Below are 16,893 nucleotides of genomic sequence, written 5' to 3' on the forward strand. Positions count from 1 at the left end.
GCTTCCAAACTACTTGTTATTGCCAAAGTGCTATAGCACGATAAAAAGCTGTTTAAGTGCGATATTGCCACGTTATCGAAACTTTGCGAATAGCTACACATGCAATATCGCCCTTAAAGGGCACTTAACAAGCATTAATGCACATATCAAAGTTTAGTGAATAGGCCCCTATGTGCCAGTTATAGGCCAATCTCGTTACTCAATGTTGAAATCAAGATTTTCACCAAGATCCTGGACATCCGCCTTAATTCCCACCTCTTGCAGTTAATTAATATACTGTAGACCAAGTAGGTTTCATTCCAGGTGGAGAAGCATGAGATAACATGATAAACATTATAAGTGGGGGAGGCAAACAAGAGAGTCAGAGCTTTGTATGAGCCTGGGAGAAGGAATTAAACTCCAAAATAGAATTAAAGGACTGGATTAAAATATGAGACGTGACTCACTCCTCTTCGACATCGATAGAAACACGAGAACGCTTATAAACTGCTTTTTAAGGTGATACTACACACCAGCTAGATTTTCCCTAGCACATGTTGGAGGGAATGTGGTACTGCTGCGACCAGCTTTATTCTAACGTTTGCCCGGAATTGTTTTCGGCAGTTTGCGAACTTGGCCGCGCGCCAGCCGCCTTCCCCTCCCCGCGTGCGCATCTTCTTCCCCGCGTGCACATCGCATCTGCTCACCTCGCGATCCCCAGCTGCTCCCCCTTGCTCCCCCTGGCTGTTCCGCATCTTCCCCTTACCTTATCAACATTCGGGGCCTTCGGGGATGCCGGGGAACCCTGGCACGGTTTGACCGGCGCCACTGTGACGCGCGGCACGTGCCAGGAAACAGCCGCGAGACAGTCGCACTTTGCGGTGGCGGACGCTTTAGAATAAAGGCGTGATAAGCCTCTATAGCACTCAATGGGCACCCTAATCACAATACTGTAATTCACCAAACACACAATAATAAAACATTAAAAAACTAAAAAAAAAACACTCTTCACTAAATAAAAACAGTAGCCAGCTAATCCAATTAATACAAGCAATATCAAGATCAACAATTAATTCATTAAACCACTAACCAATCTAAGCAAATAATTACTCAAACGCAGAATTTTTTCTAACAGTAACCAATCAAACCAATTAATTACTAAACCAACTCAAAAATAATTCTAACAGTAACCAATCAAAACAATTAACTAATACAACATTAATGAATTAATTGAAACATTAAACTACAAAGAAATAAAATTTAAAAAATATCTGAAACAACCATTAAACGCATTAGCCAACACAATACATCACTCATTAAAAAAAGAAAAACAATCACCAAATTTTATTTCAATGTAGCTGAAAAATACCATACAATTACATCCACATAATAAACTAACATAGCAAAAAACCGCAGCAAATATTGTCCTAATAATATATTGATCTGTACTCTAATGTAGTACAGATTAATATATTATCAGTCAATGTTCAATGTGTGTGTGTGTGTGTGTGTGTGTGTGTGACAGTGAGTGAGTGAGAGAGTGAGTGAGTGAGTGAGAGAGGGTGTGTGAGAGAGAATGTGAGAGAGAGTGTGTGTGAGTGAGAGAGAGTGTATGAGTGAGAGAGAGAGTGTGAGTGAGAGAGAGAGAGTGTGAGTGAGAGAGAGAGTGAGTATGAGAGAGAGTGTGAGTGAGTATTAGAGAGAGTGTGAGTGTGTGTGAGAGTGTGGGAGAGAGTGTGTGAAGGGAGAGAGTGTGTGAAGTGAGAGAGTGTGTGAAGGGAGAGAGTGTGTGAAGGGAGAGGGGACAGAGGAGAAGAGAGAAGGAGAGGAGGGAGAAGGAGGGGGAGGGAGGAGGAGGGAGGGGTAGAAGGAGAGGGGTGGAAGGGAGAGATCGATGCGTGGGGGTGATGTGCAGGGGGGTGATGTGAGATGCAGGGGGGGTGATGTTTAAACCAAAATCATTACAAAATATATATACATTGTTTATTCAAAAGTATGAGTTAATTATTATTTATTACCCCTACTGCTTTACATGTCTATTTTTGTGATTTACCCCTGTCGAACATGTCATACAGATAGGGGTTCCCCGAAATTTTATGAAATACTTAAAGGGTTTCCAAACAAAACAAAAAAGTTTGGGAATCACTGCACTAAGGTAATGAAGCTGGCTGTAATTTTATTTTTATTACATAGGATTGAATCAGGGAGTCTCCGGAGCTGAAATGAATATGTGGGTAAGCTTAGGAGACCCCCGGAGACCCCCGGATTCAACCCTATGCAGTGAAAATAAAAGAAACTCTTTGATATACAAATCATGATTCCGATATAACCACCCTTTAGATTGTGAGAGAATAATTTGAGGTTTTATAGTGCGATAGGAATATCGGAGATTAGTGAATAGCAGTTGCTGGCAAAAAATGCGAGTTTGGCCATTTTTTCAGCTTCCAAACTACTTGTTATTGCCAAAGTGCTATAGCACGATAAAAAGCTGTTTAAGTGCGATATTGCCACGTTATCGAAGCTTTGCGAATAGCTACACATGCAATATCGCCCTTAAAGGGCACTTAACAAGCATTAATGCACATATCAAAGTTTAGTGAGTAGGCCCCTATGTGCCAGTTATAGGCCAATCTCGTTACTCAATGTTGAAATCAAGATTTTCACCAAGATCCTGGCCATCCGCCTTAATTCCCACCTCTTGCAGTTAATTAATATAGACCAGATAGGTTTCATTCCAGGTGGAGAAGCACGAGATAACATGATAAACATTATAAGTGTCATAAGTGGGGGAGGCAAACAAGAGAATCAGAGCTTTGTATGAGCCTGGGAGAAGGAATTAAACTCCAAAATAGAATTAAAGGACTGGATTAAATATGAGACGTGACTCACTCCTCTTCAACATCGATAGAAACACAAGAACTCTTATAAACTGCTTTTTAAGGTGATACTACACACCAGCTAGATTAAAAGAGATATTCCCTAGCACATGTTGGAGGGAATGTGGTACATATCTGGTCAGAGTGCCCCAAAAGACAACAATGTTGGAACGTAGTGCTAAACGTCATACTGTACACGCAGTCATAGGGGTAAATATACCTAGGGATGACTGATAACTCCTTAACAGGGATTCAGTTCCCAATTACAAGATTGATGTTATTGCATCTACAGTACATACTGTAATGCAGCAAGGAGGGCTTTCCCTCTTTTCTGGAAACAGATATCTGCACCCAACCTAGAGGTCTGAACTTCCAGAATATGGGATACCTACAACATGGAGAGACTCACCCATCTCTTGCAATATTTCCATAGACAAAATCGAGGCCACTTGGCAACCTTGGGTTGTTCATAACGCAACCTGAACCCACATTGACTAGACTAATAGGGACTGATATACCTCATCCTGCCTTCTGATCACTCAGCCCTGTTGTTGGTAAACAGCCAAACCATAATCCAACCTATGTCCATTCTCCCACTGCTCATAAGCTCTTGCTTCTCTCTTTAATTGTTCGCTTTTTTTGATGTCCGAATGTACTGTATGTCTTAGTAATTGGTACTATACAGTCAGTTGAATAGGTGTCATACTAATCTTTACTCTGCTTTTCTTTCTATAACTGTATTCAGTATTAACAAGATATCCTCACGGAAAGAACGGAGCACAGCAATTGCAGTAAGAAGGGGGCTAGATACCGCTATTAAAAATCCTTTATTCCATGGTAGACATCATGGCATGGGATATGTTAAAAGTCTCGAACGCGTTTCGGGCCGTCGCCCTTTGTCAACGAGAATATTGAACAGACTGCGGCTGCCGCAGCTGATATATTAGTTCCCCTGCCTCCAGCTGATTGATGACGTCACCTGCCATTGGCGCGGGATCGTCAAGGTATGATCTGGTTGGTCCACACCCTGGACCAATGAGCTCTTTAGGTTGCGAATTCATCGATGGTGCCGGGGAGGAAAAGGGGAGTGACACCTATATCAGGCGCGTAGCTACTGCATGTTGGAAACTCAACATGCACTAGTAACAGAATACAGGTTTAAAAACAATAGTATAAACATGTATAAAAGCAATCTTCTACTCTGAAGTGGAGAAAATAGAGGGCATGGTTATATCCAATGTATGGTTGTGTACATTATTATCCATTATATCTAATATATGGCCATATACAATATTATCCACAGTCCTTAATGTATGTATATACATAGGGCAAAATACATCTCTGCAGGTATAATTATATAATGAAAAAGATATACTATTTGCCAAGCATCTGTTTAGACAATCAGGGATATATATAATTAATTGTTAGGAGTTGAGCCTCTCTTGTGACATGAATAAACATTGGATATAACCATGCCCTCTATTTTCTTGTTATATATCTTGTTGCTGCTTTTCCCAACGTGATGCACGCCGTGGGACTCACTACACAGGATCTCTCTCTACTGTGAGTACACCCATCCGTTTATTACGGTTTTGGTATTCATTCATTGTTGTCCTTTCTCCAGGGGGATACTACATATTGTGTTACTGGGAGGTCAGAGATTTTTTACTGACACTCACCAATATAACACAGTTCCCCCACATCTTAGGAGATACAATCAGAGACACCTTTACACATATGTCTTGCAGAGAGTGGTGTTTCCCTGCTTTCCTCAATTAGAGGCATTATTCTAAATGGACATTTAAAGATTTCCTGCAGCTGAGCACGGTACACTGGGAACGCTGTATCCTAGTATCTACAAATGTATTCAGTATTAAACTCAATGCCTTACCGATGCATGTATGATATAATGACATTATCACATTTTGTTGTTTTGATTAACACTGCATTTCTTTTTTACGTATGCAAATTACTCTGGAAAACCTCATTTTAAAACAATCAGTGACTGTAACAGGGTAGTAATAGATGAAGATCAAAATTAAGCTTGCTCAATCGTTAGTTTTTTTCTGTCACTTGCTGGTTTATTACCAAAAAAATGCAAGTACCACAAGACAATGTAATATGGCTAGTAGTATTTACTACAATATTTCTTCATAAAATTGTTCCTCTTGAATATAATATGATTTACTGAGAGCTTTCTGCTATTATACAGTCAGCTTGTTCCTAGCATGGAGAAATAAAAATGTCTATATGCCTCTAATACCATCTAACCTGCAGCCTGTATAATCAATCAAGCTAATGCCTTGTACCTTTGCTGTGCATTTAGCTGTTTGCTAGCCCCTACCACATACACAATAGAGGTTGGCGAAAGTGCCCCACATTCTCGGAGTCTCAAGTGCTAAATATTTCCCCACACCTTAAAGCAACACATGGAGAGACACCAGTGCACAAAAAATGGGTACACTTGAGATACTTGGGAAATATGCTAATAGGACTCATAATTGCATTTATTCAAACCATGGTAGGTGAATGTCACTTTTAAAAACCCATTTGCGAATAAATGCAGTATTTGGGGTGAATTCGAATGTTGGGAAATAATTTGCCCATCTCTAATGCACATATGCATGCACTATGTTTAGAGTGAAAAAAACAAGGACTAGATCACGATCTGTTAATGACATTGAGTCAGATTGGCAATATTGAATGAATGCATCAAATAGTGATGAAGTAGCAAGATCATTGTTCATTATTTATTGGTTACTGCGTATAATAAAGAGCACTGACAATGCCATTGTCCTAGCAAGAACACCAGCAAACAAAATTGGGTTTACTTATAGCATGAAACTTGACTGAATTGCCTACTGGCCAACACTACTAGAATTATTTAATTCAGCTGAATACATTTTTTTCAATTAAAAGCAAAGAGAAAACAATTTTGTAAATGAAAATACAATTTTGAATATTACATTCATAAAGATAGTGTATACAAATCTGTTCATAAATGAATGACAGCATGTACTGTGGCACTAAGGCCTTTATTCTGTATGTTGTGAGGCTGAAGCTGTCTACCCTATACAGGAGAAAAAGTTAGTCTCATTCATTTGAATAGAACTGAATTTTCTCCAGCACTGGGAAGTACCTCACAGCATATTGAATAGGGGATAACAACAGTACAAAAAGGTAATGCTGCATCCATATGAGCTATTTTGATATCAAATTTATTGTCAATTAGGATGTACAGTATACATTTTAACTGACTTTTTATATATAATCGAATTTTGCGAAACACTTGAAGCATAACAACGTTCTGTGTGGAATATCAGGGTCCAGCTGGGTCTCTTTCATAACATCTTCCAAATAGTGTCACACTTAAAAGAGGTCTTGAAGATATATTGCTTTGACTTATTAGACGCCCATCATTCAATACCTAAAAAAAAAAACAGAAATGTGGTAAAAGAATACAGTGGGCAAAAAGTTTGTTTTTGTAAGAATAAAATTCCATTTTTAGAATAATTTAAGTTTATTATATTATAGCTGGTTAAATAACCAGGTCAAGCTCCTGGGGACCCCCGCCCCATCCTGTAAAAATATGTATTATTTATTGAGTGATTGCTCCAGCCTTGAAATACAATATCATTAGATATTCCCATTATTTTGCCCAACTTTATATTCAGAGAACATTATCTTAGAGGTACAGTAATATTAGGCCATAGAAAACCAAATAGCTACATTTTAATATACAGTATGCTTACCTTAAACATTCCAGGAGCCAAGTGAATTTGGCTGAGTAAGACCTCTGGAAATACATAGGAGGTGGCAAATGTACCACTGAGACAAAATGAATGAAATCTGGTTGAAGCCATTTCTACAGATTCCCCGCATGTTTTCAAGTCAGTACTTTCACACTTCAGTAATGTGCAAACCTACAAGAAATGCATATGTATTAAAATTCTCAGAATCAAATGCTATTTTCTGTATATGTGCAAGATTTCATAAGAATGTATGTTTCCTGGTTTGCATTCATTTTTTTGTATGAGACCAAGTGAACAGACAACATTGATAATAGCACTCAGAAGCCACTCTAAGTTAACATTCGGTTACCTTACTACAGTATAAGTTGTGTTATTTAGGGAAGATAGATACTGTACAGTTATTGAGAAAGAGAGCTGAATAACTACTGGAAAACTGTTGGGGGGAAAGTGTTTGGAGTGATTGATTGGTTATGTACAGAGATTCAAGTCAATCTCGTGAATAATTAACTTGTAAAGTGTCTTCTTTTCTTAGGGGTAGCAGTTTATTTTAGACCGTTTTAGAAAACTGGTATAAATGCAATAATGACTGACATCACGCAATAGCAGATACAGCATTGTAGACAATGACCACTTCAAGTGTCACTGGATATAGCCCTATTCTAAATGCATTTTCTCACTGTTACAAATACATACCTGTCTAATTAATACATTGGTGTGTATTCATAAGTGGAACATATCCTACATCCTACCACTAGTATGTGTTCCCCTTAAAACAAGAGAGGCATTTTACCTGCAAATAGTATTTTCCTTCATCCACATGAAGACCATCAAAAGCACCAAGTACATAGAGCTCATTGCTCTGCTTCTCCACCATGTTGTAACTCAAATGGCAGCAGAGATCATTTTGACAAATTGTATAATTTCCTTGGGGCTCTTGCAGTTCAGTAAATGTGAATTCATCAGAGAAAAGTTTGCCATTAAAAATATTGGTGCCAGCAGGAAAGTTTTCAATGCTGGAAGCATAAATGTCCCATTCAGTAGGTAAATATGTTGAAGAGTTCCGCGGATGTGCACTCAGGTCAGAGATTAGCAGATGGCCCTCCTCAGTGTCCATGTTATAATAATAAGGCACAACTTTATCTGGTGAAAAGATTCCACTACCTGTGAATGGTATGCAGATTTTTATTAAAAACAAAACATTTCTTATTATTTTTACTGCAGAACGAATACAAGAAATAACCATAAGCATGTTACATACTTGGCCAATGTGTTCTAAGACGTGCCCAAGTTTAAAAGCCACACAAAAATACCAAACAGTCCCAGACAGGAACAAAGTGAATGAATGACAGCAGGAATTTAAAGGATGTGGTCACATGTGTAAAGCAAACATGTACTACCTAAACTAACATAAATGCATATTTATAGATGTATTTAAAATACAACTAGTCATTTCTGAATATTGTTAATCCATTATATTGTATCATACTATTTTATGCTTCCAACTGTTTGTAGATTTCTTCTTAATCAATAAATATTTAAGCTAAAAAAAAGAAAGTACTACCTACTAAGACATCTCAGTATACAATAAGTGGCTGAAAGATTAGTATTATATAAGGTCATACTATTAGTATTGCTCCTTTGGTAATTAGATAGGGTGTAATTCCCGGGGAATAAGATTTTCCCATTGTATGGCCTGAGGAAAGGACTTGTCTATCCTGAAACATAAGTTAACTTACAGAAAGGCTCCTGTGTGCTTTTTCCATCATTCTAATTTTTGCATGGGAAAGGTTGCAATACTTGACCAAAATGACAAATTTTGCTGAGCAGAGCAAATAATAATAATAATGATGGTGCTCCGGTATTCCCCACACGTCTGCATACAAGCCAGACATGTGGGGAATACCGGAGGACCATCATTTGTGATACCTTCTGTCTGAAGAACTAGAAATAAGCCAAAGTATCAGTACTTTCTCTTTTGAAACTCTGGATTTGGGTTTTGTTTGATCATTTTTGCTAGATCATGTTTTTGATCTGATTGAGGACGTACTACATGTTATGTATGTACAGTACATTAACGTTGCCCCCCTTGACACGTTTGTGACTATTATTGTGTTATTTTGTATTTATTTTTTATTTATTTTTCCTTATTCATTTGTCCTTCCTGTTCACACTATGGGGCCTATTCACAAAGTAGTGATAAGTGGGTTTTCTGGGGGCTATGCACAAAACAGTGATAAGTGCTTTTAAGTAATATAAATGCCTTTATAGCGTGATACGGCCTGCTGTGAGATTTAGTAGCTAACCGATAAGGTAATGAAGGGGTTAACCTTCCCGCTAACCCCCTGGGGAGGCCTAACCACCCTCCACCGGGGCAACTATCCCCATTACCCACCTCCTCTACGCCAAAACACACAGTAATGGGCAATAGCCATGTCAGCCAAATCTGGCTAATAGCGCTTATGCCCATTTTTGGAAAATAAAAAATACACATTACAAAATACAACAAAATATACTGTACATTACAATAAAATCAAACAATATCCATCAAATCCCTGTGGTAATCTATGCCATCGATGTGCACCCCACTAACCCTCGACCCCCCCTCCCCCTCCCCACCACCACCACATACAGTTATGCGCAATAGCCCTACTAGACAGATCTGGCTAATAGCGCTTTCAGAAGCTTAACAAGAAGCATAACAAGTAAATAAAGTAGTACTTAGCCCTGCTAGGATGAATGACATCCTCGTCGTCCTCCATCCAATTAAGGGTTGATGGTTTAACCCCTTCATTACCTTAATGAAGCTTTGATTTTAGTTTATCTTTGTTAGGGGTGCCAGTATCTGGTGCTGTTGAATTGTACCGATCACGTGGGTCGTGACATGGGAGTTTTAAACTTGCAGGAGATACCGGCACCCCATACAAAGGCCTGTACCTCAGGAAGCAGGAGGCCCTGGACCTGAAATGAATGTGGTTCGACTTCAGAAACCTCCTACTTCAATCCTATGTACGAAAAATGAAAATAGTGCAATCTGCTGTAAGAGCTGTGTGGGGAGATGCACAGAGAGGGACTTCCTCCCTCTGATCTCTCTGTGCATCTCTTAGATTGGTGGCAGCCCAATAGGATTAACACATCGGGGGGCTCATTCAGAAGCAGAGACCCGTGCTCTGTTAATCCAATCAGAGCAGCCAGTTTACTGGGCTTTTGGCCGCAGGGAAGCTATGTTTTAGCCGCCGGTCGGGCACTGTTAATCAGAAATTTTGTTGCACCCAAAAGGGGGGGGGGGGACAGGCTGTTATATTTAAAAAAATTTTTTTAAAAATGGCGGTGATTGTGCATGCGAAGAGTTGAGGTCCCACAGGGTGTCCTGCCTGCTGCCTGTGGGCCCTGTCTGCTGCCTTTTAGTACCTGGCCCAGCCCGCTCCCCCCCTCACTTCCTCGATCCCACCCCCCTCCCAACGTGGGACGGAGGGCAGGGAAGCGCCAACACTGCATCCCCCGCGTGCGCCTCCAGCCCCATGTCGCCTGCCAGCCTCGCGCCCCACCCCCAGAACTCACTTCCGGCGTGCCAACCCAGCAGCAGTAGCCACGGATGATGCAGCAGCCGTCCGCCATCTCGCGCCCCCCCAGCTGCCTACCTCCCGTGCACCCCCTGAGACCACCTTCCGTGTGCCCCCCAAGCCCACCTCCCATGTGCCCCCCTCCTGTGCATTCTCTGAGCCCACCTCCCGTGCGCCCCCCCCCCCCTGTGCCCACCTTTCACCCCGGGCAGCTGCCAAGGGCACATCGGGGGCAAGGGGGGGAAGTGGCAAGGAAGCAGCACCCACCCGGTCAAGGTAAGTTCTCCACTCAACCCACCCCACCCAGTCACTCAACCCAGTCACTGTCACCCACTACCCAGTCACTGTCAAAGGTCACTAACCAGTCATTGTCACCCACCTCCCAGTCACTGTCACCCACCACCAAGTCACTGTCACCCACCACCCAGTCACTGTCACTCACCACCCAGTCACTGTCACTCACCACCCAGTCACTGTCACCCACCACACAGTCACTGTCACCCACCACCGTCACACCAACCCACCCAGTCACTAACCCAGTCACTCTCCCACCCACTCAAGTGTCACTCACTCACCCACCCACCCAGTCACTCACCCACCCAGTCACTCACTCACCCAGTCACTCACTCACCCAGTCACTCACTCATTCACCCACCCAGTCACTCACTCATTCACTCACCCACCCAGTCACTCACTCATCCACCCAGTCACTCACTCACCCAGTCACTCACTTACCCATCCACCCACCCAGTCACTCACTCACCCAGTCACTCACCCACCCAGTCACTCACCCATCCACTCACTCACTCACTCACTCACCCACCCACTCACTCACTCGCCCACCCATCCAGCCACTCACCCACCTAGTCACTCACTCACCCACCCAGTCAATCACCCACCCAGACAGGCAGTCACCTTACTTTTGTTGAAAATATAAAAATAAACAGGTTGCATTGTAATGTTTTTTTCTGTATCACAATAAGGAAACAGTTAAGTAAAAGTTGCGCGCTAAAAAATATTTTTTCGTGGTAGGTGCGCTATGGGTTCAAGGGGGGGGGCTGCTCCTTTCATTTGTCCTGGGCCCCATGATTTCTGTTAGCGGCCCGGGCATTGGTACTGTACTGTATGTTGTTTAGACTCATATTTGGTATTTTGCAGTGTTCTGCATCATTAATATAGCATAACATGTTATTAAACTATTTTATTTAAATTGTAGCAAAGGATTGTCATTTAAATGCTAAGCATATGCTTTTTATTTACCCGTCATTTTTCTGCTGGTGTTATGGGTGTTGGCTGATAGCAGATTAACGCCCATTCCCATGGCCCATGCTGAGTGGAATTCTATAGCAGTTAGATGAGGCAGGAGGTTCATCCACGCTGTCGGGAAAATGATGGTATCCACATTGTGAGCAACAACCAGGGCTACAGCTGGGTTATAAAAAAGAATATCAAAGCAGATGAATATGCCAAACTTTCCAAAGGGAGTGTCAAAGGTCACGACCTCAGGTACATCTGGAGCATTAAACTGGTCCTCTCCGAGGAAAAGGTTATACTGTGAAAGAGGGATATATTATTGCAATGACAAATAAATAATAATTTATGTTAGAACCAATTATCCAGCATATTAAAAATAAATATTTCCAACATTGAACAGGGTAATTTACAGAAATACAATCTAGCTAGTGGTGTAAAGTTAGGGTTTAAACATACTGTATATAAATTAGAAATTAACTTTAGACTTAAAATAATCATTCTCGAGACAAAAAACACTTATTTATGGTGTAAGTATGAGCCAATGTATTGCTTATATATCACTATAAAAACCTACCTTCAATATTTGATTTGACATAATACTATAATTCAACTAGTTTCTGCATCATTTGTGCAATAATTCCTGCAAGAAAGTAAATCACTCACCTTATGGTAACGTGCTGTCAACTTTCCATCAGAGTCAAACACAACAGCAGTATTGTAGTTATAATGACCATCTTGCGGACATCCAGCTTCAGAGACGTTACAAGCTTTTTTGTCTCCAATATTGGCAACCACATAAATAGAGTTGTTTTTTGCCAAACAACTCAGCCTTTCCTGTACTGGAGCTGGGCCAAACCTACAACATTTCAAAGTAAATATTAAACAGTGCATTACCTTATGTATGTAGGTATTTCTTTGTCTAATGTTAGTACATCTAGTATGTCCACACACTTTTTTCCAAACAAGAGCTACAGCAGGTTTTTTTTACGTTTCAACATATTTTCATATCCCATGTAATCTTACGTAACAGTATTACCATGCTTATGTACTCTTTTCCTCTATTGCTCAAGACTATAGTGACATACTTTTCTTACTCTGTGCGTCTCCCTGTTCCACATGCCCACCTGATTCCTTCCTTTCTTACATTCTGTGACCCCATGCAACAAGTCCCTACTGTTCCTCAGGTCTTCAACTCCTATCCTATGTATATTTTAACACCTTTCTCTCTTTCTAGATTCTTCCACCTCTCATTATACTACCACGCTATTGCTCACTTGCTGTGCTCTGATGACATCTGTCTCGTCTCTTCTCTCTCATACAGATTTTTTCTGTTGTTTCAGACGAAACATATTTCATTGCCCTCTATCTCTGAAAATGCTATTAAATAGGAAGGAAATCTATCAAGTTTGCCCACTTTCTTTGCCATGCACTCAGATACATATTGCACTTCCATTTATTCATGCTGTTTTTATATGTCTCCTTTCATACTATTAGATTGTAAACTCTTTGATGAAGTGATTTATTTTGTTTCATGCTTAATCATTTCATCCTCGATTGAGGATGTTGTCAGTTGTTAGTATGCTCCTACTGTAAAGCCATGTATATATGGTTTGTGCTATACAAAAATATATAATAATATCTTTCTAATCACCAATCCCAAATTTCCTGGCAACGAGAAGTAATTACCAACCCACTGAATAGAAGGTAATCTAAAAACCAACTGTTCACCCCAAGGAATATTGCTGATTTTCCTCACACAATGTTGTCAAGCGATCTTACTATCACTAAACTTGAATATGTACTACTCATTTCTTGAATAAACCAATACTTTAAATTAGACTCATCACCTCCAAAAACGTAAAACACTCTCTCGAACTTTTCTTCACTTAAAAAATGTATGTGGACTACCATCTGTTCTTTGCTATATTTTTTGTCCCATGTGTGTTATTTTACGATATGCGGATTATCAATAGAAGGAGTTATGGAAAAGCAAGGGTTATTGCACTCACTCATATAACACAGAATATCTCAGATTTTGTAAAGGAAATGGCAGTAATTATGCAGAATGACACAGAATATCCCACCATAACATATGACAGCGGGTCCAATAACTCCTGCTACATCTACATATATATGGCGCAAAATGTACTGTATCAAATTATGAACCTCTGTTCCTCAGACCTGTCAGGTCTGAGGTGGTGTAAACCTCCTTGGTTAGCAATCTGCACTAGATGTAAAAATGAGAAACATATTTGTTACATATGATACAGCTGGAGGAGAAAATGATGTAGTGCAGTGGTCTTCAACCTTTCTTTGGCTACGGAACCCTAGAATTAGATTGCAAAATTTTGGGGAACCCCAATGCTCTCCACCCCCCCCCCCCTCATCCATCTCTTTCCCCTTCCCCTCCCATCCCCATCTCTCTCACCCCCATCCATCTCTCTCACACTCCCCCATCTCTGTTTCCCCTTACACTCCCTCCCTCATGCTCTCACCCGCATCACTTATGCTCTCTCCTTCACTCTCTCCCCCTTGTGCTCCCTTCCTCTATTTCCCCTTACACTCCCTCTCTGTCTTCTCCCCTTTCACTCTCCCCCTCTATCTTTCCCCCTCACACTGTCCCCTTTCACTCTCCCCCTCTATCTTTCCCCCTCACACTGTCCCCTTTCACTCTCCCCCTCTATCTTTCCCCCTCACACTGTCCCCTTTCACTCTCCCCCTCTATCTTTCCCCCTCACACTGTCCCCTTTCACTCTCCCCCTCTATCTTTCCCCCTCACACTGTCCCCTTTCACTCTCCTCCTCTTTCCCCCCCTCACACTCATCCCCTATTCTCTCTCTCTCTCTCTCTCTCTCTCTCTCTCTCTCTCTCTCTCTCTCTCTCTCTCTCTCTCTCTCTCTCTCTCTCTCTCTCTCTCTCTCTCTCTCTCTCTCGACAGAAGCAGGGAGAGGAAGGATTGCAGTGACTGAGAGGCTGCCGTTGAGCTGGCTGGGTCACTTCTGTGTGGGAAGCTGCCGTTCCAGCGGACCTGGCTGGGAAGCTGCCATTCCACCGGGCTTGGCATAGCTAGGAGAGTTGTCCCAGCTCTCCCCCCTGGTGGTCGCGGAACCTCTGAGGGGTGCCTGTGGAACCGAACCGTGGTTGAAAATCACTGGTGTTGTGGATCAAAGCAAACCATTCTGTGTGTTGATACATATACTATAGCCATAAGGCTTCTTTGATTAGAAAGCATTATTGGGATGATACCCAGTCCTGCCGAACCCCGTTCACATTACTATGAAGTCAAATGTGACCTTGCATAGAGTAGCACATTAACAAGCTGATTCCAGCACCAAAGAGAACATAACACAAATGTAGCCAATGTTATTACACTATGTACCAGCGGGACAAGCGGTCATTGTTTTGAGTCAGCCTTGCACTATAAGGGTCAGGGATTCCATGTTATTCCATGTGCAGAAATGCACCATCAGGTACAGTACCATAATGTTGGCTTCATCTGTGCGTTGTAGCCATTGAAGGTGATTAAAGATATATCTGTATTCTGCTTTATCAGAGCACTTATTTGGTAAAGGAGGAAATACCAAGAATAATGTTCAGATTAACCCATCTGTTAACTCCTTAGTTTTCATTAAGTAAGGATAAATTAAAGACGATTGATTGACTGCTTATAGCAAACAGGAATCATCAATTTCCAGAAAAGTATGAGCTTTTGAACATGATGAGATAACTTCTATATCACTTTTTTTTTTTTTTTTTACAAGATAAACATTGCTTATATAACTTCTCAAGTGTCCTATACCTTTCAGGTTCAGAGCATGGTATCCAGTTAACCTCAGGATCTGGAATATCTTCAAGATAGGGATAGATTGTTTGTCTGCTAAAATTCCAGCCATAAATACCATCTTCTGGCGTGACAATTAAGTGTGCTCCCTGCAAAAGAGGAAAGTGGATACATTTCTATATATAATTTACAGAATATTAAAACACATACTGTTACTCAAAAATCCTAATGACAAAAATACAAAGCAAATGAGGCGTTTAAGAAAAACTGCTGCAATGGTTCCAGCTAGTAGATTAGTACCTGAAATACACATAAGGACAATGTTTCTTCAACAGTGTGCAAATAAGAAAACATGCAAAAACAACAGAACTCATACAGGTATAGCAAAGGTTATTGCACCCTCTGATAATGCAGAATACTGCATTGTAATGCCGAATGTCACAGAGTTGCTATAGGGTGCAATGGCAGTGATGACTCAGAATATCCCATCATAATGTGCCACCATGAGTACTTTTGCTACATCTGTATAATTAGTCCTTTCTTTAGTCATTGAATTCATATTATGTTCACTACGTCCTTAAAAATCATCATTGACTAAATTCTTTATACATTGTACGTCCTTAAAAATCATCATTGACTAAATTCTTTATACATTGTACGTCCTTAAAAAATCATCATTGACTAAATTCTGTATACACTGGCGACACACTTTATTCGAGCTCGGCTAGTCCCACGAATTCGGGTATACCCGGGTGTATTGAGGTTTGTGACTGTTTTCTGCCCGAGTGCATTGAGGTATTTTCCAGGCAGGGATTGAAGCATTTTATTCCCGCTGGCTGCAATACTGCACAGTATATATATATATATATATACTGCATTACAATTCATGAATTTATGCCATCTGGTAGACACGCGAAGCATTGCAGCCTATTAAATCCTAATCATTATCATTTAACAGATCAGCCGCCCGTCAGCCAGGCATGAACCCAGGCTGGGAAGGCAAACGCAACGGGGCTTGTCAGAGGTGAGGAGCGGCGCATTCCAGGTATCTGCCAGGTACATACTGGGCATTTGCTCGAATAAAGTGTGTCGGTGCAGTACATTGCTGTGATTTAATTAGAAGCTAGAAATGTACCTGTTGTGCTGCTGTCTTGATGGCTCTTTCTAATACATCCATGTTTCTATTCATTAGATCCAAGGCTTCCTGCAATGTAACAGGGTGTTGTGTGGTATCTGGAAGTATAACCACATGCTCGTAGACTGCTGCAATATATCTGTCCAAAGCATGACTGTTTGTAGCACAAAGTAAAGTATAGATGAGATGGTAGACAGTGATCATGGTGGAAGTCTGCATACAGTTGAAACTGGCCCCAAGCCGTGAGAGTAAGACCTATACTGTAGCTCAAAGTACAGTAGTTATAAGCTGCCTGTGTTATCAGTGTGTGAACTCCACTTTGTAACATCTGTCACAAAGTCACGCTGAAAATACATTGCGTAATTTCAAGCAGGGTTTCATAATAAAAGTGTCTAGGGTTTCAGTGTTGTACAGTGCCATCTAGGTAAAAGTGACTTGTACTTATATTGCATAGTTACAGTACATACTGTAGTAGATGAGGTTGAAAAAAACACAGTACAGCTCAACCCCGTTACAACGCGAATCCGCTTATAACGCGATGCAAGCGTGGCTCCCA

The 16,893-nt window shown here is 41.0% G+C and overlaps 2 protein-coding genes across 2 annotated transcripts in view; one reads left to right on the forward strand and one right to left on the reverse strand.

The window, feature by feature from the left end:
• Nucleotides 1–16,893, forward strand: part of RPS12 (ribosomal protein S12) — a 248,085-nt gene that overhangs the window by 32,228 nt on the left and 198,964 nt on the right. The gene's annotated exons all lie outside the window — the stretch shown is intronic.
• Nucleotides 5,592–16,666, reverse strand: VNN1 (vanin 1). The gene is made up of 7 exons (XM_075597341.1): nt 16,338–16,666; nt 15,221–15,351; nt 12,085–12,277; nt 11,428–11,719; nt 7,398–7,768; nt 6,608–6,778; nt 5,592–6,282 (listed from the first exon to the last, which is right to left on the reverse strand). The coding sequence occupies exons 1-7, from the start codon at nt 16,554–16,556 to the stop codon at nt 6,175–6,177; spliced, it is 1,485 nt and encodes a 494-aa protein (XP_075453456.1). The 5' UTR covers nt 16,557–16,666; the 3' UTR covers nt 5,592–6,174.

This window comes from Ascaphus truei, chromosome 4 (genome assembly GCF_040206685.1).
Source record: "Ascaphus truei isolate aAscTru1 chromosome 4, aAscTru1.hap1, whole genome shotgun sequence".
NCBI lineage: Eukaryota > Metazoa > Chordata > Amphibia > Anura > Ascaphidae > Ascaphus > Ascaphus truei.

Excerpts from the sequence above, each read along its gene's own strand:
- VNN1 (XM_075597341.1), bottom strand. The coding sequence starts at position 16,556 with ATGCAGACTTCCACCATGATCACTGTCTACCATCTCATCTATACTTTA. Across the intron at positions 11,720-12,084 it reads TGACAGCACGTTACCATAAG|TATAACCTTTTCCTCGGAGA; the intron begins GTGAGTGATTTA and ends CCTCTTTCACAG. Across the intron at positions 7,769-11,427 it reads CACCAGCAGAAAAATGACGG|GTAGTGGAATCTTTTCACCA; the intron begins GTAAATAAAAAG and ends TACCATTCACAG.